Source organism: Antedon mediterranea, chromosome 3, assembly GCF_964355755.1.
Source record: "Antedon mediterranea chromosome 3, ecAntMedi1.1, whole genome shotgun sequence".
Taxonomy (NCBI): domain Eukaryota; kingdom Metazoa; phylum Echinodermata; class Crinoidea; order Comatulida; family Antedonidae; genus Antedon; species Antedon mediterranea.
Genome location: NC_092672.1, coordinates 27,582,699 through 27,609,671, shown reverse-complemented (window position 1 = coordinate 27,609,671; position 26,973 = coordinate 27,582,699). Strand labels below are relative to the sequence as shown.

Sequence of the window (26,973 nt, the reverse complement as noted above, 5' to 3'; positions counted from 1 at the left end):
ACACTACGGGGAAAAAAACCTTTTTTGAGAGAGTGTAATTTCCGGACATGTAGAGGTACCATATTTAAAAATGTGTGCTGTTCACATTCAGTACCGAACACCTCCCCCCCCCCCCCCCCCCAATATAAAATCGGCGCCAACAGTTACAATTTAACAATAAAAAAAAAACTACCGTTTTAAAACTTGTCGAGTGGAATATCTACACTTTACATGCGTAAATGCGAATGATGTACAAAACTGACTATGGAAAGTATGAAAATTAAAAAATAGTATATCAACTGACATATACGTAAGCAGAGCCAAAAACTAATGTTTGAAAAGTTGTCGAATGAAATGTTATCACATGAAATCACGAACAAGCGAACGGTGTGTAACCCACCACTTTAAATGTCTAGCAATGGTCATTTATTATACTAGGGATCATGCTGAACATTTTACAGCATGTTTTAAAAGGTTAGCTAGCTTTTCAGCTGATCTAGCTCATTTTTGGGAGTGGGGGTGTTTGACGGGTCTGGCGGGCACAATACACCACTGAAAATGTCTGGCAATGGTCATTCATAATAGTTATGAGTACATTGAACATTCTCCCACCAGTTTTAGAGGGTTAACTTTTAAGCTGATCTAGCTCATTTTTGGCCCTCCAGAAATGGGGGTCTGGCAGGCACCCCCACCACTAAAATCGTCTGGCAATGTCCATTCATTTTATTTCACTCTATGTCAAACAATTTGCAAAATATTTCACGGGGTTAACTTTTCAGCTGATCTAGCTCATTTTTTGGGGGGTGGGGTGTTTGACGGGGTCTGGCGGGCACAATCCACCACTGAAAATGTCTGGCAATGGTCATTCATGATAGTTATGAGTTTATTGAAGATGTTCCCACCAGTTTCAGAGGGTTAACTTTTAAGCTGATCTAGCTCATTTTTGGCCCCCCAGAAATGGGGGTCTGGCAGGCACCCCCCACCACTAAAATCGTCTGGCGATATTCATTGATTATATTTCACTCTATGTCAAACAATTTGCAAAATATTTCATGGGGTTAACTTTTCAGCTGATCTAGCTCAATTTTTGGGGGGTTGGGTGTTTGACGGGGTCTGGCGGGCACAATCCACCACTGAAAATGTCTGGCAATGGTCATTCATGATAATTATGAGTTTATTGAACATTTTCCCACCAGTTTCAGAGGGTTAACTTTTAAGCTGATCTAGCTCATTTTTGACCCCCCAGAAGTAGGGGTCTGGCAGGCACCCCCCACCACTAAAATCGTCTGGCAATGGCCATTCCTTATATTTCACTCTATGTCAAACAATTTGCAAAATATTTCATGGGGTTAACTTTTCAGCTGATCTAGCTCATTTTTTTTACCCTTTACAATGTCCCTCCTAGCCACACCCACCAAAAGAAACGCGCCAGACTGTCATTTCCATACATTAATATGTACGTAGATAATTGCCACATGCATATAGAAATTGGTTAACTTTCCAGCTAGGTTGACCCCTCTGGGCTCCTGCTCTAATGTGACTCTCAACACGTTGTCATAGTTTATGTCCGTCCTGGCGTGCCATAGAACAGTGACATAAAGAAGCCATGCCAACATTTAATGCATACGTTATTGTAGTTACTGCAGTAACTGCAGTAAGCCCTAGAATAATTTTGACATGTTTTTTTGTCAATCAATAATAAGGTCGCCCTCTCTATTGAAACAACTGACACACGTCGTTCACACGCGAACTTTTATCAAAAGAAATTAATACAGTTAGGCCTAGGCCTAGGCCCTAAAAGTAAACAAACCACACACAAAAAACCCAACCGTGACTGGTGTTGCGTAAGTAAAAAAAAAATGTAAAATTGTATCTGTGTAATGTTTAGGTTGTAAATGTGGAACACTCAGAACTTAGATGAATGATGTAGCCTACCAGGGCCAGGCTAGGGCTAGGCCTCTACTACTAGCTAGTAGAGGCTATAGGCCTAGGCCTACAGCCTAGCCTAGCTAGGCCTAGGCTAGCTAGCCCTAGCTAGCCCTTATTAGACTTTAGAGGCCAATAATGTACTTAGCCTAGGCCTAGGCCCTGTCCTAGCTAGGCCTAGTAGTAGACCCTATCTCTAGGCTGCAACCAAGCCTAGAGGCCTAGGCTCTAAGGTGTCAGATGAAATCGGTCGCGCTTGAAATCGGTCGCGTTTGAAATCGGTCGCGATAAAATCAACTTCCGGTATTTTGTATGGCGCGCTGCTAGAGCTGTACCTTTGATGATATCGGTCGCGTTTGAAATCGGTCGCGCTATTTTGTATGGATCGAGCGGGATGCATGCTGAGCGGGATATACATTTTTCGTTTATATAGTTAATTGATATTTTTTAGGAACTAGATTATTTATGTGGATATTTTTTACTTGGTTAATAAATATTTATTATCAATCATTAAATTAATTTTTTTTTTGTATTTCACAGGTCTTGGAGAAGGACTGTGTCTTTTCAAAATGGCCAATATTATATATAATATTCAAACGCAACCGATTTCAAACGCGACCGATATCATCAAAAGTATAGCTCTAGCGGCGCGCCATACAAAATACCGGAAGTTGATTTTATCGCGACCGATTTCAAACGCGACCGATTTCAGACGCGACCGAATTCATCGTAAACCGGCTCTAACTTTGGTCTAGCCTATATTAGGCCAAAGACTTTATAGGTGAAGGCTAGATTGCTCCAATGTTACCGCAGTTCAAAAAGTGATTCTTCATGGAGAGGGAACCAACAAGATCACGGCTGCAATCAACCAATCAGATATGCCCTACGCAGTACGCACCAAGCCCGTAGCCAGGGGGGTTCGTAGGGTTGGAACGAACCCCCTTTTTCCTGAAGTGCCCTTTCAAACCAGACTAGCCTAGGCATAGGCCTAGCCCATATGAGGATTTTTTGCATTTTCTGTAGTATAGCCAGCAGGCAAATGTTACTTTTATTACTAAATAGCAAGATCGTATCATACAATAGCTAGGCTAGTAAAATCCTGCCGTTTCCAGTGTATTTTCAATTTTCAATTTTTTTTACAAAGAAAATTCGTGATTTTACATTATTTGCCGTCTCTGACTTTAGTATTAGCCCCGCAAAAAAAGTTAGTTCATTTTAGTTACACTGCGCACGTGTTGCTTTTCGTAGGGGACGTTCGCCACTTGTGGTGTGTAATATGGTTATATAGTTTTGTATAGCTTTTTGCTATGCTACACTGGCGAAATTATTCCCGTCCGTAATATTAGGGCGAATTTCAGAATTAACAGAGAATTATTGTACCGCGTCGGTAGCTGAGCAAACTCGGAACTTGATAGACTTAATCATAAAGTAGTTACAGAGTTTTACGGCATTTTATCATTGTTCAATGTTTTGTTGTTAGCTTATTGTTAAAATTGGTAAAAGAAGTAAGTCTGGCGCCAACGAATTTAGTGACCTTCACAACTAAAATATTTCACAAAAAAAGATTATTTTAAATGGAACGCTACTAAAACAATCCTCCGCTTCATCACTGCATAAATACCAGACAAGGTCGTATCTTTGTTACGTTTTAAATCAACCCATTTTGATATCACACAATCCATTTTATGAATAGTGAGGTGTGTTGACCTTAAATAAACCATTGGTAATTTACTGAAAATCCAAAATGAACTTGTGTTATAATACAAGCAATAAAAACTATCACAGATTACCTCTAATGGATCAAGCATTCACATATGAACTTTGCGACAAAACAAAAATATAGCTTATATTCATTCCTTTTAAATATTAGGCATATTACCAAGGCTGATAATCGATTTGTCCATAATTATTGCGTTTTGCCGGGGGTTTTCCATAATCTGAGGCCAATTTTTAGGCCAAATCATAATTGTGCGTATAGTTTTTTTTCCGATGTGTGTAGTACCCTATTTATCTTCACTTCCATACGTCCGTAAATATTAGGCCGAATTTCCGTAGGAATTTATGGAAGTTCCGAAATTTGAACCGTGTTATACCGGTAGCAGAGCAAAGTTTGCTTCCTTCTGCAAATGTCATATCATCATTTTCTTTGTTTTATTTTGGAGTGTAGTTTAAACAACACTTATTTAAAGTTTATAGTGGATAAATAAAAAATGAATTTTTGAAATTGTGGTTTTAACATCTGACTTTATTTAGCATTTAATTGAAAATAACACAATTTAACGTTTTGCGCAATATATTTATAGCAGCAGCTTCATATTTTTTTGTATAACTTTTTGAAATTATTAATTGCTAATAAATTTACAATAATTGAGTACAGTTATTAGAATGTAATACCGTACCAGAAGTACCTTCATCGGGAACCAACTTCCCCTTGACGTTCGCATTGAACGAAAACAAAAATGTTATCCTATAGGCCTATTGTTAGTTGCGTATGTTTTATTACCGGTCGAATAACATTACGATACGATCCTCTGTTTGCTAGCGCACTATAGAGTGAGTGACATTTCCGTCGAACTAGAGGTGCAATGAATTTTACGTGCGAGAGTACCATGTAGGGGTGTCATTTAACAATTTTCTTGCTCAAATGCTCATTGTCTACAGCAGAGAAACATTTCATTTTAAAATTTTGTTTAGCATTATTGCTAATTAAACTGATTTTTGAGTCAAGAAACATAGTTTTCTATTGTATTTTTTGCTAAGCAATTTTAGAAATGTATAGCAATAAGGTTGTTTTGTATAGCTTTTTGCTATGCTACACTGGCGAAATTATTCCCTGTACAGCACTGGAGTCTTTGGGCAATTCTCTTAAAATAGTCCTGCGAGTCTGCAACCATCCCTGTAGCGCTCTATCTTTTCCAATTTTTCTTACCTAAGCCCCAACCATGATGAGGCCAAGGTCCTGGGGCAGGAAACTCTTAGGAGAGGAGGTGCTTTTGTGGCTGGTGACCAATATCATTGGTGTTTTGATCGTTTGATATTAAATCATATAAGCTGGTTACACCGGAGGTAATTCCCATAAGAGGGGCCTTTTTTGGGAAAAAAGAACCCCCTGTAAAAATCCTGGCTACGGGCTTGCGCACTACTACTAATTAGGCCTAAACGCCTGTGTTGAGCCTATCTGAGTGACCGTTGTGAGAACGATACGCAACGCAGCGTGTTAAGCATAATAAATGCATTCTATGATCCTCATATACAAAAAATGCTAGATTTACCAAGAAATGATTTAATTTTTTAAAAACTTCACTGTGCTTTAACAAGAATATGTGTGGTCTTAATGTTAGATTATTATTTTTTATATTAAATAATGTTTTTGAACACATTCTTCAGTTAGTGTCTAATTTCAAGTTTATAAAAAATCAATTTTAAAACTTGCATTTTTTCTAATTTTAAAAGTTTATTCAGATAAATGAACATGTATTACATGGCAAGCGTATGTTTGGCGCAATCTTTATTATTATATTTCGTATTTTATTCTTATTTATATATATTTACTGCCGCCATCTTGCATGGTTCCACCTACTGTTGGAATCACTTTTCAGTCTGGAGTATGCCCTGTAGCCTTCAGCTTATTATAATTCTCTGATCTAGGCCTAACTAAACTGAATACTACTACTAGCCTAGGCTAGGCTACTACACTAATTAGGGACACAAGTTATAGACCTACTGTATAGCCTGGCCAAGGTCTACGAGCAGGGCCAAGATTACGGAAAGAAATGGCCTACTTATAAAACTACCTAGATATAACCCCTATACTATAGGCTATAGAATAGTATAATAGTAAAGGGAGTACTATTATAATTTCACCAGTGTACAAAAAGCTGTATAGCCTTAAACCAACATCACATTTATAAAATTTTATAGCATAATAAAATATTATGCACTATGTTAGATATCTTTATGTTAAACATAATTTTTAAAGTTGTCCCTTTGAGTTAGGCCTAAGTCAACTTAATGCTTTTCTAGGCCTACTCATTAGAAAGGCATTACAGATTAAAACAGGCGATCTGGGCCAAGGTACTCTCTCTGCCAAACAATTGGTTTAGTAGACACAGAATGATATACAGCTACCAAATGACAAAATGTTGGTTTTTTTTAGCTTACGCCACCTTTACTAATCTAATAATTTTCTATCATATCTTTTTTAATCGCACATAATGGCTACCAATACCATTTAATATTATAAACATTGTTTGCCGAGAACTCAATAATAAACTGTAATGGAACACATTTACAAACGATACACTTGGCTATCGGGCCCAATGTTAAGACTATCGGGCCCAACGATTAAGACTATTGGGCCCAACGTCTAAGACAATCATCAGGCCAAACGTATAAACGATCGGGCACATAAAAAAATGGGACCTAATCATCTCTAGGATGGCCCCGATTGTTCGTGGCCCCCGATCGTCCTTGGCTCCTGATCGTCCTTTGGGCCCCCCCGATCGTCCTTGGCCCCGATCGTCCTTGGCCTCCCAGATCGTCCTTGGCCCCCGATCATCTGTTTACCATTACTGTACAATACAAACCAGCAGTCAAAATGATCATGACACTCAACAGAGAACATTTTCATTTCATGAGTTTTTTCTTTTGCAAAATGTGACCTGTAAAAAAAGGTGTTAATAACTGAATATTATAAAAAGCAATGTCATTAAATTATTTTGTTTCCATAGCATCCAGTGAAAGTATACTGTTCTGCATACCTACACTGAATCATACACTAAACATGTCAAAACCTCATAAGATTGGTCTTGCGATTTTCGGTCTTGGAAGGGCCGGAATGATCCACATACAGAATGCTGTCCGTAATCCAAGGGTGTGTTTAAAATGGATTGTTGAAGAAGATCTTGAGAAAGCTATTAAGATAAGGAATGATTGCTTCTTGACAGACTCGGTGCAAATAGTAAAGGCAGATGATTCTATGAAAGCATTTCAGGACAAGAGGTAATTTGTTTTCTTCTGCGGGGGTGAACTTACCATCCGATGCCATGATAAGGAGCAATTGTATGCAAGGAAGCTCTTTTAAGACCTCCCAGTAGGTATACAGTGTCTTATTAAGCTCTGTCTAACTTTATGTGACAAACAAAAGTGATGTACCCATAATATTGACATATCACTACCATATTTAAGCATCACTACCATATTTGGGCACATCACACTTTTTTTGTCAAACAATTTGATAGTGTACTAGACAGAGACTTTAAAATATTTGTCTATAATGTGTATGGCACCATTGATTGTTATTTGTAACTTATAGATTTTTGGAAACACTTTTCATTATTCCAGAGAAATGTACGGGCACACAAACACAGCCACTGTCACACACAGCCACTGTGCAATTGGGACTGGACCGTTTTTAGAGGTGTTTACCACCTGTTGGTCCCGATCCTTCACTAACAGTGTTAGTGAGAAGTTGAATAAATAAAATAAATAAAAAAAAAAAAAATGCTGATGTGCTGGTTTCTTTCAAACTAGATTCTAGAAGTGGTAAATAGGCCTCTAGTTATGTCGATTTTTCACAAAGAGAACCCCTACAAAAGTCCTACCTATTGGTTTGATAAATGACAATACAAATAGCTCTACTTATTTGTTGTAGTAGTAGAATTAATTTATGTTTTTATATTGTTAGTGTGGAAGTTGTTATTGTGTGTACACCAACAGCCTATCATTCAGATATCATTCTAGCAGCTTTAAAAGAAGGTACTGTACGACTACGAGTCATTGATTTAATAAACTGGCTGCAATATCGACCTTTGTTTCATGATATAACTACGCAGCATGTTTGTCAAGAATGCGCATGATGACATTGACTCAATAGAATTTATTTTAAAAAGAACTCAAAATTTACAAATCACTCTTACATACACATGATCATATTATGTATTCTCCTATACAGAAATGAACTGTACAGAGACGGAACAAATTTATAGAATATTTTCCATTTCCAATGTAATATAAAGTCAGCTTTTTGTTAATTATTTTACAATTGGTGACGTGTTGACTTCTTTCTAAGCAGCTCTTGCAAATGTTTTGGTGTCACTAAAAATGTCAAAATGTTTCACAATATCTTTCACAGGAAAGGCTGTGTTTTGTGAAAAACCAATTGCAATAGAAGAAGAGGTGGTACGAACATGTTACGCAGCTGCTAGGGAGTGTGGAAAGTTGTTATACTGTGCTCTTAACAGGTAATAATATTAGTATATATATATCGCTCCAAAAATGTACTTTCATCGCTAAACCAGTCATAACATTCAAATCGCGGCGAAAGTACAAAATATATATATTTTTTTTCGTACACAAAAAAAAGTACTGTACTATTAAACGATCGTTTAATAGTGCGTACTATTGCACACCATGTGACCCACATTCATCCAATCAAATGACAGGAATTTATTTAGGTGTTATATAAAAACGTATATTAAATCTATCAAAATAGTATTTTTTAAAAGAAAATCGGCTTGTCTTCAATATTTATATTATGATTCTGTACTCGAGCTGTTTAACCAATTTTCAGCTATTAAAAACAATTATCGTAGAAGGAGATAGCTAAATGCGAAGCATCCTCGTAGTATTGTGTGCAGGTATTTTTCAGCATCGACATCCATAAGACAGTGTAAACCACGATCGGAAAACACCCCTATTTGGGGCAAATCGTTGAGCCTCAATTTGTTTTAATCGTCGAGCCTCAATTTGTTTTAATCGTCAATAACTAATTATCTAACTCAACTTAATTAGTAAACAGGCTTACATTAGGTTGTTAAAATCAGTGGCGAACGTACGAACTAACTTATATATACCATCGAGTAAACATTCTAGAATTAATGCGCGATTTACCAAATTGTGCCCTTACGTAAATGTATATAGAAGCCTATACATTTGTACAGGTCAAATGTTTGCCCTACTTATTGATGTAATTGTATTGTGTAAAAAGAAGCACACGTGTATAGTATGTTGATTGCATTTATGCCTATTATTATTGCTTAGTGTAACCACTGAATAAAAATGAATTAATTATTATTAAAACTACAGTATTATTATTTATACAATTTCAGACGGTATGATCCATCAATGCGAGAAATTTACACACGTGTAAAATCTGGTGAAATAGGACAAGTTAGATCTATTAAAACTACAAGTAGAGACCATCCTCAGCCAAGCACCGCCTTTCTAAAAATTTCAGGTTAGCTATTAAAGTATTATTTATTGTGGTTACATTTTTTTTCCTGGCTTTAGCATAATAGAAACAGCTGAAAATCTGTTGTTAGCTGATGATAATGCATTACAACTCTACTCAAATGTGAAGGTTAATTAAAAACTTGGTGGTGACATAATAGTTATGCTGCCATTTTTTTCACCTACCAGATCCTCACTCTCTAAGTATAAGATAATTAGGCTTTCAATGTATTCTGTTTTTGCTCCCTGACAGAATTGGAGAGGAAAGATAGTGGGAAGAGTGAAATTGTGTAGAAGGGCTGGCAAATTGAAAAATAATGCTGAACTTTACCCTAATATTCATTATAATATTCACAATGCATTAAGTTTATCTGATACATGGTTTCAAAGAAGGTATACATACTTTTAAGAAACAATTTTTTAGTAAAGTTTTCTCTAGTGATTAGAGAATTCCAATTTGTTTACATTGAACACATTTTGTTGTAATAGGTGGTATATTCCACGACTGTGCCACACACGATATGGATATGATATGCTGGATTATGGGTGAAGCTCCCTCTACCATAGTGTGTCAAGCTCATTCATTTATTCCCGAGATAAGCGCCCTCAATGATGTCGATCAAGTCGGAATAATGATGAAATTTCCGAGTGGTGCTATTGCTCAAATCGATCTAAACCGTAATGCGTATTATGGGTATGATCAAAGACTTGAGGTAAGGAGCCTTATTAATTAGACCTTTGACATGAAAACATGATTAGATAAATCCATTATGTGAAAAACAAAAACATTTAGCTTCATGTGGTGTCCAAGGTGCAGGCTAGAAAAAAATTCCATTCAATTTTCAATTAAATTTCATTTAAATACCATGTCCTCAGAAATTACGTATCATAATAATTTGTTTTTTGTGTGTTTTGGTTAAATGACACTAAAATATCTATAAAATTAAATAAAATATGGTATTAAAACAATAATTAATCCTTGTCATTAAAAATACTTATAATAATCTAAATATTGTTTTTAATTAAATGCCATAAAAACACAAATATTTATAAATTTCTATAAAATATAATATGAAAAAATAATATTTAAATCTTGGTAATTTTTTTAATTCAGTAAAAACAATAAAACACCTGTCTGCCTATTCGAATATTACAATTTTTTTTTAGAGTTTTGCAGTACAATACAAATATTTCTTTATTCTAGAAAAGCTCTTTCAATACATTAACGTACTGGTCTACCAAGATTTAAAATGGAAAAATAAAATTAAATAATATTTTAGTAAAAATAAAAACTATGTAAAATCAATAGAAATTATAAATATTTTTAAATTCCACGAGATTAGATTTTAGATTAAAGCTCTTCACTATCAACTAGTTTAACAAAAAGGGTGTGATGTGTCCAAATTATGGTAGTGATATGATGTCCATATTATTTTGCCAACTTTGATAGTGTACACATAGCTTGAGTTCATCATGATTTTTGGATATATGTACAGAAAAATTATTCCACAGGGTTGATGCTCTATAAATAAGTATTAGTTCATTGCAGTATAATTTTTTAATTTTAAGCTACTGGTTAATTCATTTTCTCTCGACATTTGATTTGTTATTATCACTGCATTATTTCTATTGTTAGTATTTTTTTCGTTACAATTAATATGGTACATTGTACTGTTTTTGTTTGTTTTAAGGGGCTTTGCGTCTAAAGCATTAGCTTACAGCTTAACCCCGTTCACAACTTCAATTAATTTTGCATGTACTTTGTATTATCTGAGATTGTAAATAAAAAAAAGTTATATATATATATATAATTGCACAGATAGCATCCTACTGTAAAGAGAGCTTCTAAATTGCGATGACCAAGCTATGTCATACTGTATGTCTGGTTCTTTGTGCCCATGCGGGATGTTGCGTTATGTACTACTATGTGTAATAAATTACCATTCCTTAATATGAACATTCTAGAATAAGATGTTTTTATTTAAGAAACCATGTAGAATTAATAAGAACAATCAGGAACATTCTAGAAGTGCTATTAATAGAAACTGTAATCCAATAGAATAAGAAGTATAAGGATTATCTAGAAGGTTATGAACATATTGTATATAAGAGGAAGTATGACAGTTGTAAGAAGGGAGAAGGATTTTTGATTGAAGCATTTATTTTGAAGAAGGTTGTTGGATATTAGAGGTTGGATATTCGATTGTAAAAGTTATTGTGAAGCTATTGTTGAAAGTGCTTACTGGATTGTTGAAAGTTGAAGTTGAATGAAATTAAAGCTTTGTTTTTAGTTATTTTACAACTTTGTGGATTTTGTGTGTATACTTTTATGTCACAAAGGAGTTCCTAAGGTATTTTCATCCGCTCGGAAACATACGTAAAGGGAGTTTGTGACAGTCTATACTTGCATTTTAAACACTATGTCATGTTTTTCTCAGGTATTCGGCTCTAAAGGCATGCTGCAAACTGTGAATCAGTATCCGACGTCCGTAAGCATCAATAATGAACGTGGACTGTGCAATGGTGCGATTCAACGTTCCTTTCCAACTCGTTATAAGGATTCATACATTCTCGAATTTGAACACTTTTTAAATGTATTACAAGGTACAGTAAAAAAACAATTTACAAAAAGATTCTGTAAAGCGTGGTTCACACTAGAATGCAACGCGACAAAATGCAGCGACCTCTCAACCCAAAGTTTTGTATTGCATAGGAACCGACAACCCAACTGTGCTGCAAATACGGGAAATCAAATTACTGTAGGTTTGATTTTACGCAGTCGGGAGCAAACATCAGCTTGTGGTTAAGGTTTAATTGAAAAATCCACCTCGTGAGTTTGGTTTTTTTACACATGTGTTTGGGTGCGTGTGTGTGTTTGTTAACATGTGTAAATTGTAAAGTACTAGAGGTTTTCCACACTTTAAATTACGAATGGGCTCTAATAACGGGTTTGCATATGTGTGAATACAATTTTGTAAGAAATCTCCAGAGATTTCACAGGAGATCTCTGTGAATTCTTGAGAAAAACATACTGATTTAAAGGGCTGTTTTTGTTCCGAGTTCTTACTGCACGCTCATGTATTGCCCTGGTGGTATTAAACTGCTTATACAGTACTAATCACAACTACGCTTTCCATCCGAGATTTCTCAGGGTTTCGCCTTTGTTTGTATGAAATGTGTAATAAATCGAGAGATCAAACCTGGTTTACAAGTTGTTATACAAGTAACAATTTATGCAGATGTGAAAGGGTATTAAAGTATATTTGGCCGGGGGTTAAACAAAGCATTTATGTCATTGATTTTAATTGTTTTTATTTTACAGGATTTGAGGCTTCCTTAGACGTCACTGAAGAACAATGTTTATTGGTAACTCGTCTGGCCGAGTCATGCGAAGAATCTCTCAAATCTGGCAAACTGATCAACTTCAAGATGGATTAGAATTCCGTTTCAGCCATCACTCAACCGTATATCTCATACTCAATCATAATTCTACCCTCTAAGTAATCTAGAGTGAATATGGACAAAAGACTTTGGTCAATTCTATCTGTGTTTAATCATAGAGATAATTCTATCTGTGTTTAATCATAGAGATATTATAGTGAACACTATATATAATATCTCTATGGTATAATTCCACTCCCTAATTTTTGCCAATACAATATACTTGGACATATATGGTTTATATTTTAAATCATGCAGGTACACCCACCTTTAAAGTTTTCTACCCACCTTAAAACATTTGTAGGCCTTCGTAGTCTGATTTTAATAACCCACCCAAGAAACCTCACGTTAACAGAAAATGCCGTCCACAATTTGTTTACACCAATCCATTGACTTCTCTGTTAAATGTTCTAAACCTTACTATTGGGAGTATAGTAATTTTATTATGGGAATATGGATTATTTCAAACTTATTCTACTGCATCAAACTACATTATTTTTACTGAAATAATTATTTTCATTTCAGTTTTATGCAATAAACAGTGAGTATGATAATAGCGAAATAACCTTGCTAAATAATTGCATAAATAGGTTAATGCAGTAACTGCAGTAGAATAATATTGTCCTTAAATAGAAACATAAAATAAAAAAACTTGAATTACATTTGCTGCTGAGTTTTGAAATAAAAAAAATAAAAAAATAATCAAATATGCTATTTTAATATACTTTTAACTTTTACCCAAAATTGAATAGTGAAGTGTGGTCGTGAATAACTTTATTAAAATTACAAAATGGCCTATTTAAAATTTAATTTTGTTAATCTTTAATTTTTCATGTTTGGAGGACAATACATTATCATTAATAAATAAATTATTTACTATATTTAATAACATTTTAAAACGATCGATTACAATATTTTAAGCATAAATATATGTTTATTAGAATTAACGAATAAATTATTTAATATAATATAATTCATAACTAACTACATGAATAGAGTATATACAAAATATATACAGCTGTTGTATATGTAATTTTATCAATACCAAATCAATATTTTAAAATAATCGATTATGAAATGTTTATAATAATAAGTATGTTTTTATTAAAATTAATTCAATATAAAGGGCAATATAAAAATAACAGTTTCAAAATTATTTGTTGTGTCAAATATATATAAATTGGTGAAAAATTTTGGGTGCATCTGTTTTTCATGTCTTAACAAAGTTATGTGTGGATAGAATTATACAATTTTTTTTTATGAAAAGCAACAAATTTTGATTATATACACTACAGTATACTACCCCTTTCACAGGGCCTAGCAAAACTCCATAGTTTACACACACCAGCGTTTTGTGTGGTGTGTACACACAATTGTGTAAACTCTGGAGTACAATACACACTAGGGCCTTAACACCAGCGTTTATGTGGTGTGCACTCTGGATTGTGTAAACTCTGGTGTACAACACACACTAGGGCCCTAACACCAGCGTTTTCTGTGGTGTGCACACTGGTGTGGGTAAGTTCTGTAGTATTGCTAGGCCTTGTGCAAGAGCTATACAGTAAGTGTGTCAGACACCGATAGATTGCATTGAACATGTAAATATAAAAAAAACAATATATAAAACAAGTTAATTAAAAAGACCACAAATGTGGAGAGATAACATCAAGAAATATTTGGGAAATTCAAACTTGACACAAGTGTCAGGGAAGAATGGAAAAGGGTTGAGGAAGGTCAGCAATGGATGGCATCCTGAAGTATCCCTTAATAGGAGTGCTACTGTACAGTATAACATGGTTGGAAGTTATCAGACTCTAAATAATAGATTGTAACAATCATATAGTGTGTTATTCTTTTTTATTCTCTCAATAACATTTAGGGTACAGCTCTAATAGGCTACAGTACTGGTGAAAACTGTGTCCATTTCTGTAATGATGTAGTCCTTGTGGTTTTTTTTATTCTCTCAATAACATTTAGGGTACAGCTCTAATAGGCTACAGTACTGGTGAAAACTGTGTTCATTTCTGTAATGATGTAGTCCTTGTGGTTTTTTTTATTCTCTCAATAACATTTAGGGTACAGCTCTAATAGGCTACAGTACTGGTGAAAACTGTGTCCATTTCTGTAATGATGTAGTCCTTGTGGTTTTTTTTATTCTCTCAATAACATTTAGGGTACAGCTCTAATAGGCTACAGTACTGGTGAAAACTGTGTCCATTTCTGTAATGATGTAGTCCTTGTGGTTTTTTTATTCTCTCAATAATATTTAGGGTACAGCTCTGGTAGGCTACAGTACTGGTGAAAACTGTGTCCATTTCTGTAATGATGTAGTCCTTGTGGTTTTTTTTATTCTCTCAATAATATTTAGGGTACAGCTCTGGTAGGCTACAGTACTGGTGAAAACTGTGTCCATTTCTGTAATGATGTAGTCCTTGTGGTTTTTTTTATTCTCTCAATAATATTTAGGGTACAGCTCTAATAGGCTACAGTACTGGTGAAAACTGTGTCCATTTCTGTAATGATGTAGTCCTTGTGGTTTTTTTTATTCTCTCAATAATATTTAGGGTACAGCTCTGGTAGGCTACAGTACTGGTGAAAACTGTGTCCATTTCTGTAATGATGTAGTCCTTGTGGTTTTTTTTATTCTCTCAATAATATTTAGGGTACAGGTCTAGTAGGCTACAGTACTGCTGAAAACTGTGTCCATTTCTGTAATTATGTAGTCCTTTTTCCTCTATTGTTTGACCTTTTTATGAACTTTGGTCCAGATCCATTTTACGTAGAGATTTACGCTAGACTTCCTTTGTCCTCATCAGCTTTTCATGTTCTTATTCTGTTTGAAAGTAAACAAAGAAACACATTTATTTAAAAATTAATTAAACATTCCCTTTTCAAACATTTTTTCATTTACACCTAGTGACTGATCGTTCAAATGCTAATAGTCGAAAAAGTTTTGGTTAGTATCACTTGTGGTAGAATCACTCAATATTTATATAATATAACAATATTTTCTTACCATGTAATTTTGAAGCCTCTGCAAAGGCTCCTCTGCAATGACCCTTCAAGTAGGGTCATGTGAGGCTTTGTCAGGCTCTGTAGAGCCACTTGTTTAGCCTAATCAAGTAGAACAGAGAGAAAAAAAGAATTAATCATTAATAACAATATTTATTTGTTCATAGTACAACAGTGTTACTGTTACTTCAATATTAGAATTATTCAGAATTTATTTTATTTACTACAGATGTTGTCATAGTACACAACAGTGTTACATAAATATTAGAATTATTCAGAATATATTATATTACTACAGAATGTTGAAAGGGTTTTTCATGAACCAATATTTTTCAAGACACATATGCAAATTTTCCCTTTTGACTCATCTTTATTATACCTATCATTATTTAGATAACTAGTATTAATTGCTACATTACAATTATAATATAATGTATTCTTATCCTTTTCCTGTTCAACCAGATCTGCTATGGTGGAAACTGAACTTTCAGATGTCCTGACCAAGGCCCGATGTTTGTCCTCAGGGGCAGATCTTGGATATTCGAAATTTTTACCCTTGCCACCTAATGTTTGATTTTTAGTGACTGGCTCTCTTAATGTGTTAAAAAATAATCAATATGAAAATGTCTTGAGCTAAAATGTGTTCCAGTGAAGCTCTCTGCTTTGATTGTTCTTCAAAATGCTAATAATAAAAAATTTAGGTAGGATCACTGAAAATACACTCATATTTATATAATATACATAATATTTTCTTACCACATTATTTTGAAGCCCCCGCTTGTCCCATGCACACCCTCTGCCAGGACCTTAATGATCCTTCAAGTAGGGTCATGTGAGGCTTTAATTGTTAGGCTCTGTGGAGCCACTCGTTTTGCCTAAACAAAAGAGAAAAAGCATTGCATTATATTATTAACTAATAATAATATTTATTTGTTTAATAAAAAAAAATCAAATAAAAAATAGAATTATATTTATAATTATTTAGATAACTAGCATATACTCTATTACAATTATAATATAATATATTTTTACCCTTTTCCTGTTCAACCAGATCGGATATGGTAGAAACTGAACTTTCAGATTTCCTGACCAAGGCCCGATGTTCGTACTTCAGTGGTCCCCAATCTTCAGCCGGAGAGCTGATGAGTTTTAATCGCTGAAATTAATCAATTAAAAACTAAAATTAGATGTAGTACTTAGAAATGTATTTCATCAATCTATGATTTATTTTTTGTACATTTTCTTTTATATTTTTAAATTAAAATTCCAAAACAAATCTATCTAAATTGCCAAGAGTATAACCATAAGCAAATTCTACAACCCTGTTCACAGACATATACACAAGATGCTCTACAAAAAGTCTAAAGCTCTGTCTACACTATCAAACTAGTATGTGTCTAAATATGGTAGTAATATGACATCATTGTGTCCAATATATGGGCACATCGCATTTTTTTCACATAAAATTTGATAGTGTAAATTGAGCTTTATATTACAAGTCTTCGGGAGTGGAATTGTTTTTAGTTTGCCGCGAGAAAAAAATCCCAACATCTGATCCCTAGGTATAGTAGCAGAGCATCTAATCCACCAAGCTTGGATTTCCTCTTACTTAATTGGTCAGTCACAGAGAGTGCTTTTTAATGGTTTTTCAAATCAAATCAAGCTACATAAAGATGAAATGATGTCTGATTCGATACCAAATTAAATTTTTTCCAACTTACTTGAAGGAATGTGCCTGATGCATTACGCAGATCTACAATGATGAAGACTGGAACCAGAATTATGGTGGAGCCTGTAATGAGCCATCCAATTGTATGTGCCCAGGTTGGGAAGCCTCCGTTGTAAGATGGAGCACTCCAGTTGGCAAAACTGTACACTTGTACAAACTGTAAAAATAATTAGGCTAATGCATTATTCATGATTTCTGCTCTAACCTGATGGGAAGGGGGAATCACCAAATATGTGTGCAGAAATTGCCAAATTAAATAAAGTTTACTCACACTAAGCAAAGCTGGTGTGATAAAGCACCAACAGACACGCCAGTAATTGAAGAGTTTGTTGTTAACTCTCGCAGAACCAATCATGGTGGAGATGTCTTCCTTGAATCTGTCATAGCCATACACCCAGCTTACAATTATGCATTCCATGGTGGCAAAGGTCAGCATAACAAAGCTAGCTGAGTACGAGTCTAGTAGAATCACCCAGTATACTCCAGCCTGTAAAGAGAAATCCTTTAAGCCTCCTAATCATGGGAATATTTTCAGTGATCTCCTGTCTACACCTAAAGGTAAAATTTCTAAAAAATGTTTCTCTCTTTTAGGCTTTACTACTCTTGTGGTTAAGCTATTTTTAACAGACTATTTATATTATATGTTAACACTTTCCCCATTTGTAAAAATCCAAAATACCTCTGTGACAAAGATGAGAGAGGCGAGGCACATCATTGTACAGCTGGCTAAGAGAACCTTTGGTTTGTTCCTTCTTAGGTTTGGAAAGAAATCTGTGATGAATGTCATAACAGTCTCCATGAGGGTGAACTAAAATCATAATCATTGTTATAGTGCATTGATGACATACCATTACAATTAATACATAATTTTAACGAAAGATGAGTTAATTTTATGAAAGAGGTTCCTCAAAACATAAAAGTTTGCAGTATTATTACAATATATCATAGATAGAAAAAAAAAGTGATTATTAAAAATATAATTTAATTTAAACCAAAAAGTTGATACAATAAAATCTTGGCCAAACCGATACAATGGGCTTTCAGTTGACTTTTTTTTTCTTTGAATTATGTTTCAAATATTTTTGGTCAAAGTGAATAACTATTGTTATGTTGTTAATGTTACAATGGCATAATCATAATTCAACAAGAAATGTTTTAAATTGATAGGTGTCATATTATTGATGTTGTGATTCTCTGTGTTTAGAGAAGGATGCTTTAGACCAGGTCCGCCTTATTATTAGCCAATCAAAATCGTATAATTTTTGGAGGGAAAATGTTATCCTCCTCTGAAGCCTAAAATTTGCATATCCAGTATAAAAGTAGAATGTAATAGATATTAGAGGAGAAGAGAGAATAAGATCAGAGTAGATAAACAGAAAGATGATAAAGAAAATAAGGCTTGACTGGTAGTGGTAGAAAGATGTATTAATTGAGTTACAAGGAATAAAAGTTCTAGTTGAGTTAAATATACTTTTTGTATGAGTTATCATTCAGTGACAGCTGTGTATGTCGCGTGGAAATATATACGCCTGAGAAAAGCTCGGAACCAACTAAAAGAAATTCACTACATGGTGGCAGCGGTGAAAATTTTTGTTTAAGATACATGATTTAAGTATCAAGAAGAAGAAGAAGTGACAGTGCCTACTCTACGGGCCTGTTAAATCAGTAACCAAAAAGTTAAATGGTTACGAAGATCTGGATTCCTGACAGTTTTTATACCGTGCGTTGTTTGGATATTACAACGAAGAAGAAGTACTGTTGAGCTCAAGACTGCTGGATATTCATCGGAGATACTGTATATATTCACCGAGGTCTGAAAGAAGAAGACTGAAGTAACAGAAGGAAGCCCAGTAAATTTTGAGAAGATTTGCAAAGCTGACTTTGTAAACTATTTTTTATTTCGAAAGTAAATTTTTGTACAGAACTATGCCGATATTGCTAAGCCATTGATTGATTTAACTTTAAAGAGTAAAAGTAATACCGTTAAGTGGAATGAACAATGTGAAAATGCCTTTGTAACTTTAAAGAAACGACTTACTGATGATAATGTATTAAAAGCCCCAAATTTTGATAAGATGTTTATATTGCAAACCGATGCCTCAAATTATGGCATAGGTGCAGTGCTGAGCCAAATAGATGGTGAGGGTAATGATTATCCCATTGTGTACTTAAGTAGAAAGTTATCTGTACATGAGCAGAGATATTCTGTGCCAGAAAAAGAGTGCCTCTCTATTGTTTGGGCTATCAATAAACTTAAGTATTATCTGTATGGTTGTGAATTTCAAGTTCATACTGACCACCAGGCATTGAGATGGATGGACTCAATGAAGGGTGCCAATGTTAGACTTATGAGATGGGCTCTGTTTTTACAAGGATATAAATTTAAAGTTATTTACAAGAAAGGATCATTAAATGGAAATGCAGATGGATTAAGCCGTGCATAATAATATTATAGAGGTGTTATTTGTAGATAGTTTATAGTAAAATGGTTTTATATGTTAAAATTTTTGGAAAGATTGACACAATCTTTTTCCCAAAAAGGGGAATGTCATATTATTGATGTTGTGATTCTCTGTGTTTAGAGAAGGATGCTTTAGACCAGGTCCGCCTTATTATTAGCCAATCAAAATCGTATAATTTTTGGAGGGAAAATGTTATCCTCCTCTGAAGCCTAAAATTTGCATATCCAGTATAAAAGTAGAATGTATATTAGAAGAGAAGAGAGAATAAGATCAAAGTAGATAAACGGAAAGATGATAAAGAAATATTAAGGCTTGACTGGTAGTGGTAGAAAGATGTATTAATCGAGTTACAAGGAATAAAAGTTCTAGTTGAGTTAAATATACTTTTTGTATGAGTTATCATTCAGTGACAGCTGTGTATGTCGCGTGGAAATATATACGCCTGAAAAAAGCTCGGAACCAACTAAAAGAAATTCACTACAATAGGGATACAATATTATCTTTATGTACATGTTTCTTTTATTATATTCCTTTCAGTGAAAAAAATGGATTACTGCGAAGAGCCCAGTCATCGACTAAAGGATGTCTCCCTAAGCACAAACTACAATGAATAAACTCTACCTGTGTGTCCAGGCCTAAGGTGAGCAGCATAAAGAAAAACAGGATTGACCAGACTGGTGCTGCAGGCAGCCTAGCAAGGGCTTCTGGGTAAGCGATGAAAGCTAGACCAAAGCCTATACAAAAAAAATATTATTTAGTAGTTTTTACATATTGTTTTGAAACCACGGCAACAAAATGTATATTTTGGTCATCAGGAATAGTCTGCCTTTACACATTAGAAACGATTGATTTTGTAATACTGTACTTGATCCTTCTTTCTTGACCACCTCAAGTGATCTCATTAATTACCAGTGCTTCACAAATTTATAGCCTACAAATGTTCATACCTTGGTCTACAACTTCGCTGACTTCTCGTCCAAGTTCATTAGCCATAAAACCAAGGATGGAAAAGATAACAACTCCAGCGAACACACTGGTCATACAATTGGCTAGGCCTATGAATACGGCGTCACTGTAAAGGTAATCTTATTTATTACTGTCAATGTCATGACTGTGAAAATGCTAAATTATTATTATATATATATATATATATATATATTATTATTATTTTTATATAATTTTATCATGTAATAAAAGGCTTACATGGTAAAAAAACAATTTGAACAAATTTTCTTCAAAGTTAATATTATTTTTCTAAATGGTGCCGAATAGATTTTGGTTCCAACCAGATAGTCAAATTTGATTTGCTTTTGTCAATTTTAACAAATACAAAATGTTTTAGTTTAAAATATAAACAGTAATTCACTCACAAGTAGCAGTTGTTGTGAAACCTGTTGTACGAGGACAATGTCAGTAATCCCCCAAATGATGTACTAAGGGAGAAGAAAATCTGAATTGCTGCGTCCAGCCATACCTAAAAAATAATGAAATGGTGATTATTTGTATTTGTGTGTGTTGTCAAGTGCCATCTTCCTCTTATTTTAAATATTGATGTTCAAGTAAGAAAATTAAATGTTTATTTGAAATTGAAAGGTCAGGCGGCACTATGGCTTCATGCTGACAAAGAACAGAACACCATTATTTTAACCCCTTATTTATGAGGAAGGACGAACTGGGTTCTCTCTAATGAGCACACAAGCTGTGTGTACCTCCTGTGTGTACCTCCATTTTTAAGTCATTATTAGAAAGAGTTGTTCCACCACCAGAACTAGTCTATGTATGAGCTCCAAACTGGGCCTACATTAATCATCTCGTCATTACCTTAGTAGTACCTTAGAGGTTATGAGGTCAATCGATGTTTGTTTCTTTCTATATTTGTTACAGGATTACTCAAAAAGTTTTTGTTCGATTTTAAAGGATGGTTTCATAGCTGTATGGGAATACATGATTTAATTATATGCCTAGACGGAGGTTTGCGCTCTTTGAGTGCCTTATCTAGTTGTTTATAAACCACATCAAAACAATACTGTAATAAAATAGCACCATTATAAAAGCATGAAACATGCATTAGTAGTGTCACTAACACTAAATAGTTTGTTTGTTATAAGGTAATTTCTAAATTCAGTACTTAGTACTACTAGTACTACAAAATGAATATTTACAACCATAAACGTTGAGAGCAGATTTAGTTATAATCAGATAACATTACCCAATGTAACACATATTAATATAGATAGGTTGTGAAACGTTGCTGTTATGTTAACAAGTAAGTCCAGTTGAATAGATGTATCCTTCTAAACTTTATAGTACCTAGATGAATAACAATGTCCACACCCACAATAATAAAGAGGTTTAACCAGGGAGGTATACCTCCCTGATTTAACAAACTTACTTTTGGTTCATAGAGGATTTCCCAGCGTGGGGTTAGGAAGAACTTAATGCCGTTGTAACTACCTTCCAATGTCAGTCCAAGTATCAAGAAAAGTACCAATACAATGTATGGGAATGTTGCTGTGAAGTATACCACCTATATAAAACAAGACATTTAAACATAATGTCATTCTAACGCTAACCATACATTTATTGATAACTATAATTAAAAAACCTTACATGCAATTCTCTAGTATCTGACCACCATCAGTGAATAAACTGAACATCTATTTATATGAGATTAAACCTATAGACATTGAGAGATGTTTTCTCCCATTAAATGTAAAGATCTTTGATTTATTTATAATATATTGCATTGCTTACTTTTCCTGAAGATTTAATGCCTTTCTGAAGACAGAAATAGATGATGATCCAAGCAAAGACAAGACAGCTTAGTAATGGCCAAACAACAGTGCTCAAATCACCAATCCCAGAGGCCTCATGCAGTACAGCATTCCTAAAATAAAAATAGTGAGTTTTTGCAATCTTTTGATATTACAAAACTTCTGAGTTGATCACTGTTTCAATTCATCGAAGTTGATTTCATGAATGTCAATGGCTAATGCTCGTATTAAGTACAATATGAACATAGTACTTGATATTACCTAGCCATCATATTTTAGAAAGCATATTCAATATTTTTAATTTCTATTTTTTCTCAAGTAAAAGTACATGGTTAGAGTTACTCTGTGGTATCACTGAAGAAACAGTAATCTAATCAGGCAACATCAATTTTCAACTCTTTATAAAATATGAACTATATTACTTGAAATACTCTTCGCTGGGAAGTTTCCGTTTTGACTTCAATGGATCGATGTAGTTACTTAGATCTATTTCTCCTAGTGTGTTGAGTCCAATATTGTAAAAGTCAAGTTGTTCTTCTGAAAGGGAGTCGACACCAACGCATGTGTTGTTCACCGTCATGATCTTGTTACCAGTGCTCAGACACTCGTCGTAGATGCCGTTACACATGTCCGTGTTCCAAGGGTTGTTACATCCGATCCAGGGCAGTTTGTTAGTGAATGAAGCAAACATGTAATACAATATGTATGTTATGATAACATTGTAGTAAAGGGCGATAAAAGTTGAAATCAGCACCATTCCGTAACCCATTCCTATACATGACAAAAAAAAAGTTTTAAAATGGTTTCTGGAGTTGACTTACAAATTCCAAGTGAATAATAATATTAATAATAATGTTAGTCTTAACACCTAATACAATGTTTCTAAGCACTTTACACACAATATGATCCATAAAAATAACCCCCCCCCCTCCCTCCAAAAAAAAGAAGAAAAGCCAAGGAACCATTTACACCGCTCTGTTCTCCAGCACTTTGAAGCTTCCATATGATAGCTCGCAGGAAGAGTATTAACTGAAGCTCATTTACAACAAAATAACATTTACATAGAAAAAAAAGGACCAAAATATTTGATACAAAACTGGTAAAATTTATAAAGAGATTTTAAATGAGTTTCAATGATATTTAAACTAACATGTGAAATTTCTATTAAGACACTTTCCCATGACATGAACAAGGGAAATATATTGTGTTTTACCACTTTAACCAACTCCTATTCAAAATACACTACTATTAAGGGGACGCTTTTTAGTCCCAAAGGTGTCCCCTTAATAGGGGTTCTATTTTACTATTATAATAATATTTATTATCTAAGTTTAAACTCCAAAATTCATTAATAATATACTGTAGTATAATTTTGTGGTCAGTTATTGAAAACAAATTGAAACCAGTTTTATGTTTGTTAATTTTGTTGCTGTAGCTTAACCTAAATGTGTCTGTTAAATTAAAATGTAGTGTTGTTGAAATTTATATTTATACTGGGTAGCCTCTTCAGTCAAAGACTGGTCTCCCAGAGGGCCCAGTTGGTGATCAGTGGCTGTGATGTACTAATACACCGGGGTAACCCCCTACTCGTCTCGAAAGATGTACTAGGTTCTTTAAAGTGCACACGAGCTAGATGTGTACACTGGACCTACGGTTTATAGTCCTTATCCGAGAAGACTCGTTCTACCACCAGAACCATGGAGTGAGTGAGACTCAAACCCCTGCCGATGTTATGGCTACGTAATTACGGTTCCACTGTCTTAACCGCTCGGCCAGTCACTCTGTTTTTATTTATTATTTAGAGTTTTGGATTTCAAATCATCATTTCCTTTAATCTACAAAAAAAAGACCTACAGGAGTAGAAAAAAAATAGGAAAAAGACATAAGAAGACCGAACTGGACTTTCTCCAAAATTGCAAAAGGTTCAGAGTTTATTCAAAACTGAATTTACCTCTAAACATTGGTGAAATCCTCCAGACAGTTGCTGGTCCACTGCTGGAGTACTGTCCAAGGCAAAGCTCCATGAAGAACATGGGAAGTCCAGCTAACAACAGCATGGTTGCAAAAGGTATAAGGAATGCACCTAAAATGATACATGATTTTATATACATATTCTCATATACAGTCTGTTTAGTGTGCAATAATAAGCTGAACATTTTACTTTAATCATTTATGATTTATTCATTTTATATGATAATGTGATTATGAATTATAATAAAATAATAATAATCAAACCAGAGCAATATATAGGCCTAGATCAAAACAATATCAGATACTTGTCTTGATATGAATAATTTGTCTTAAACCATTCAAAATGACTAATTTCCAAACTGAAACCTTTCCTTTTGTCTTGTGAAATAATAATTTTTGTGTTGATTTTTTTTACAGTGAATAACTTTATTAAAAAAACTGCAAAATTTCCTATTTAAAGTCTGATTTTATTAATCATGCACTTTTATTTTATCTCTAATCTATCACTAGGCCCTAGGCCTATTTAATACTAGACTTAGGGCCTATAGGGCCTAGAGGTTTAGCCTAATGTTTTTTAATAATAAACAAACAAAAAAGATGCTTACCGCCACCATTTTCATAACACAGGTAAGGAAATCTCCATATATTTCCTAACCCAACAGCATACCCCAGACAAGACAACAGAAAATCCCCTTTCGTGTCCCAGGTTCCACGACTAGTAGAAGAGGTGCTGTTTTCTTCTTCTTCAGAAAGACTCTTGTCTTTTGGGTCCTGCTGCTGGGAAGATGTCTCAGAAGCCATCTGATCCTCTCTGCTGATGACCTGCTTATCATTGATGATGGAGGAATCGGTCTCTTTCTCAATTTTGAGGGTATCTCGCACAGATGTTGTGCTTTCTTGAGATAGGCCAGCTACATCACCCTCTGGTAACTGGGATTCGATATCTTTAATGTTACCATGAATCTGCACAACAAATAGATTGTTTAAAATACATAAATTAGGCCTAGCCTAAACCATTACTAGGCCTAGGCTTATTATTAATTATAGCCTTGGCCTAGGCTAGGCTACCGCGTGTCTCATCAGCGGGGGGGGGGGGGGGAGACGGGTTCAGTCAAAAGAACTCCTTTTACTATTTGATCGATAATATGTAAATTACAGATATCGGACAAAAGCTGCTTATTGGTTAAAAGTAGCCTAAAACGTCACACACAGGGTGTCACGAAAGCTCAGACCACGAAAGCTCAGACCCCCTAAGACCTAAGATCACGAAAGCTAAGACCCAACACCTAAGATTACAAATATTTATCTTTCGCACCTGCCTTGTATTTTAACTCCCAACAATTATTCTGAATACCACACCTTAGAATTGGCACTTTCATGAAAAAGAATCACATAAAAAGTAACAAATACATTTTTAAATTGAAGATTTTACAGACGTTTTTCTCGCACACAAAATGACTAGCCTACAGGACAGTAGGCCTACCCCATGGGCCATGTTCAATGTTTTTGTTTCTATGGAACGTCAAAAGAGCAAAAATTATATAGAGGGCTGAAAACTCTGTGGAGTCCATCTACAGTGTGGATGGAACAATGTAAAATTAAAATTGTAATGATAATAGTATAATCATGCAAGTACGAAGAAATAAATACTGGCAAATAAATTTTAATTTAAAAATCATGATAAGTTTTTTTGTTTCGTTTTCTTTCTGTTTTTATACTTGTACTATTATTGTTGCTCTTTTGGCGCTCCATAGAAACAAAAACATTGAGCATGGGGGGCCGAGCTCGAGGAGTTACATTGTCATTACAGTATACAAAGAAACACATCTGTAAAATCATCAATTTAAAGGATTTATTTATTTGTTATTATGTGTTTCTCCTTCTGAAAGTACTTATAAGTCCTAATTTTAAAGTGTGGTGTTCAGGATAAAGTTAGTCAACAAATTTGGAGTCAAAATACAAGAAAGGCAGGTGCGTAAGAAAAACATCCTCTGAAGCAACACAATGGAGTAAATATATACCAACAAACAACCCGTCAAGTTTGTTTGTTGTAAAGAAAAAATATACATTTACTCAACGGGCGAAAATAATGTGAGTTTATCTATGTTTTGCGGTAGTATTAAATTATATTTATGGTAATAAATGAAACCTACTGTGTTTAAAATTATGTATGGATAAACAAGTATTGTTTTTAAGCTGTAGTATATCTTAGTATTTGTAATCTTAGGTGTTGGGTCTTAGCTTTCGTGATCTTAGGTCTTAGGGGGTCTGAGCTTTCGTGGTCTGAGCTTTCGTGACACCCGTCACACACAACCAACCGCCAATAATCACATCATCACCGCAGTGTGTCTATGACGTATGTGTGTGCTGAGAATGTACGTACATCATCATGACGATGAACCACACGGATCCGCCGTTCGTACGTGTGACGTAAAACAGTGGGGCGTAA

General features: G+C 34.4%; 2 protein-coding genes across 4 annotated transcripts; one reads left to right on the top strand and one right to left on the bottom strand.

Annotated features, from left to right (window-relative positions):
• Positions 1-1,587: 1,587 nt before the first annotated feature.
• On the top strand, positions 1,588-13,691 carry LOC140045127 (uncharacterized oxidoreductase YrbE-like). Of its 2 annotated transcripts, XM_072089885.1 has the most exons (8): positions 1,588-1,823; positions 6,636-6,906; positions 7,592-7,662; positions 8,039-8,147; positions 9,015-9,142; positions 9,625-9,848; positions 11,574-11,739; positions 12,458-13,683. In XM_072089885.1, the coding sequence occupies exons 2-8, from the start codon at positions 6,689-6,691 to the stop codon at positions 12,571-12,573; spliced, it is 1,032 nt and encodes a 343-aa protein (XP_071945986.1). In that variant the 5' UTR covers positions 1,588-1,823; positions 6,636-6,688; the 3' UTR covers positions 12,574-13,683. The 2 variants fall into 2 exon arrangements, with proteins under 2 accessions (XP_071945986.1, XP_071945987.1); XM_072089886.1 differs by lacking the exon at positions 11,574-11,739 and having other exon boundaries at positions 12,458-13,691.
• A 733-nt stretch (positions 13,692-14,424) lies between these two features.
• On the bottom strand, positions 14,425-26,475 carry LOC140045126 (sodium- and chloride-dependent glycine transporter 2-like). Of its 2 annotated transcripts, XM_072089882.1 has the most exons (16): positions 25,840-26,475; positions 25,130-25,487; positions 24,505-24,636; positions 22,976-23,324; positions 22,534-22,666; positions 22,172-22,306; positions 21,150-21,253; positions 20,727-20,851; positions 20,401-20,513; positions 17,997-18,125; positions 17,589-17,804; positions 17,310-17,474; positions 16,621-16,744; positions 16,345-16,463; positions 15,593-15,690; positions 14,425-15,409 (listed from the first exon to the last, which is right to left on the bottom strand). In XM_072089882.1, the coding sequence occupies exons 2-14, from the start codon at positions 25,323-25,325 to the stop codon at positions 16,429-16,431; spliced, it is 1,956 nt and encodes a 651-aa protein (XP_071945983.1). In that variant the 5' UTR covers positions 25,326-25,487; positions 25,840-26,475; the 3' UTR covers positions 14,425-15,409; positions 15,593-15,690; positions 16,345-16,428. The 2 variants fall into 2 exon arrangements, with proteins under 2 accessions (XP_071945983.1, XP_071945985.1); XM_072089884.1 differs by lacking the exons at positions 17,997-18,125; positions 25,840-26,475 and having other exon boundaries at positions 25,130-25,552.
• Positions 26,476-26,973: the final 498 nt, after the last annotated feature.

Bases quoted from the DNA above. Each gene is read 5' to 3' on its own strand.
- LOC140045127 (XM_072089885.1), top strand. From the start codon at position 6,689: ATGTCAAAACCTCATAAGATTGGTCTTGCGATTTTCGGTCTTGGAAGG. The intron at 6,907-7,591 runs GTAATTTGTTTT...TTATATTGTTAG, and splicing joins AAAGCATTTCAGGACAAGAG to TGTGGAAGTTGTTATTGTGT. The intron at 9,143-9,624 runs GTTAGCTATTAA...TTGTTGTAATAG, and splicing joins CGCCTTTCTAAAAATTTCAG to GTGGTATATTCCACGACTGT.
- LOC140045126 (XM_072089882.1), bottom strand. From the start codon at position 25,325: ATGGCTTCTGAGACATCTTCCCAGCAGCAGGACCCAAAAGACAAGAGT. The intron at 18,126-20,400 runs GTAGAGTTTATT...TTATGATTTTAG, and splicing joins CCTTAGGCCTGGACACACAG to TTCACCCTCATGGAGACTGT. The intron at 17,475-17,588 runs GTGAGTAAACTT...TTATTTTTACAG, and splicing joins TCACACCAGCTTTGCTTAGT to TTTGTACAAGTGTACAGTTT.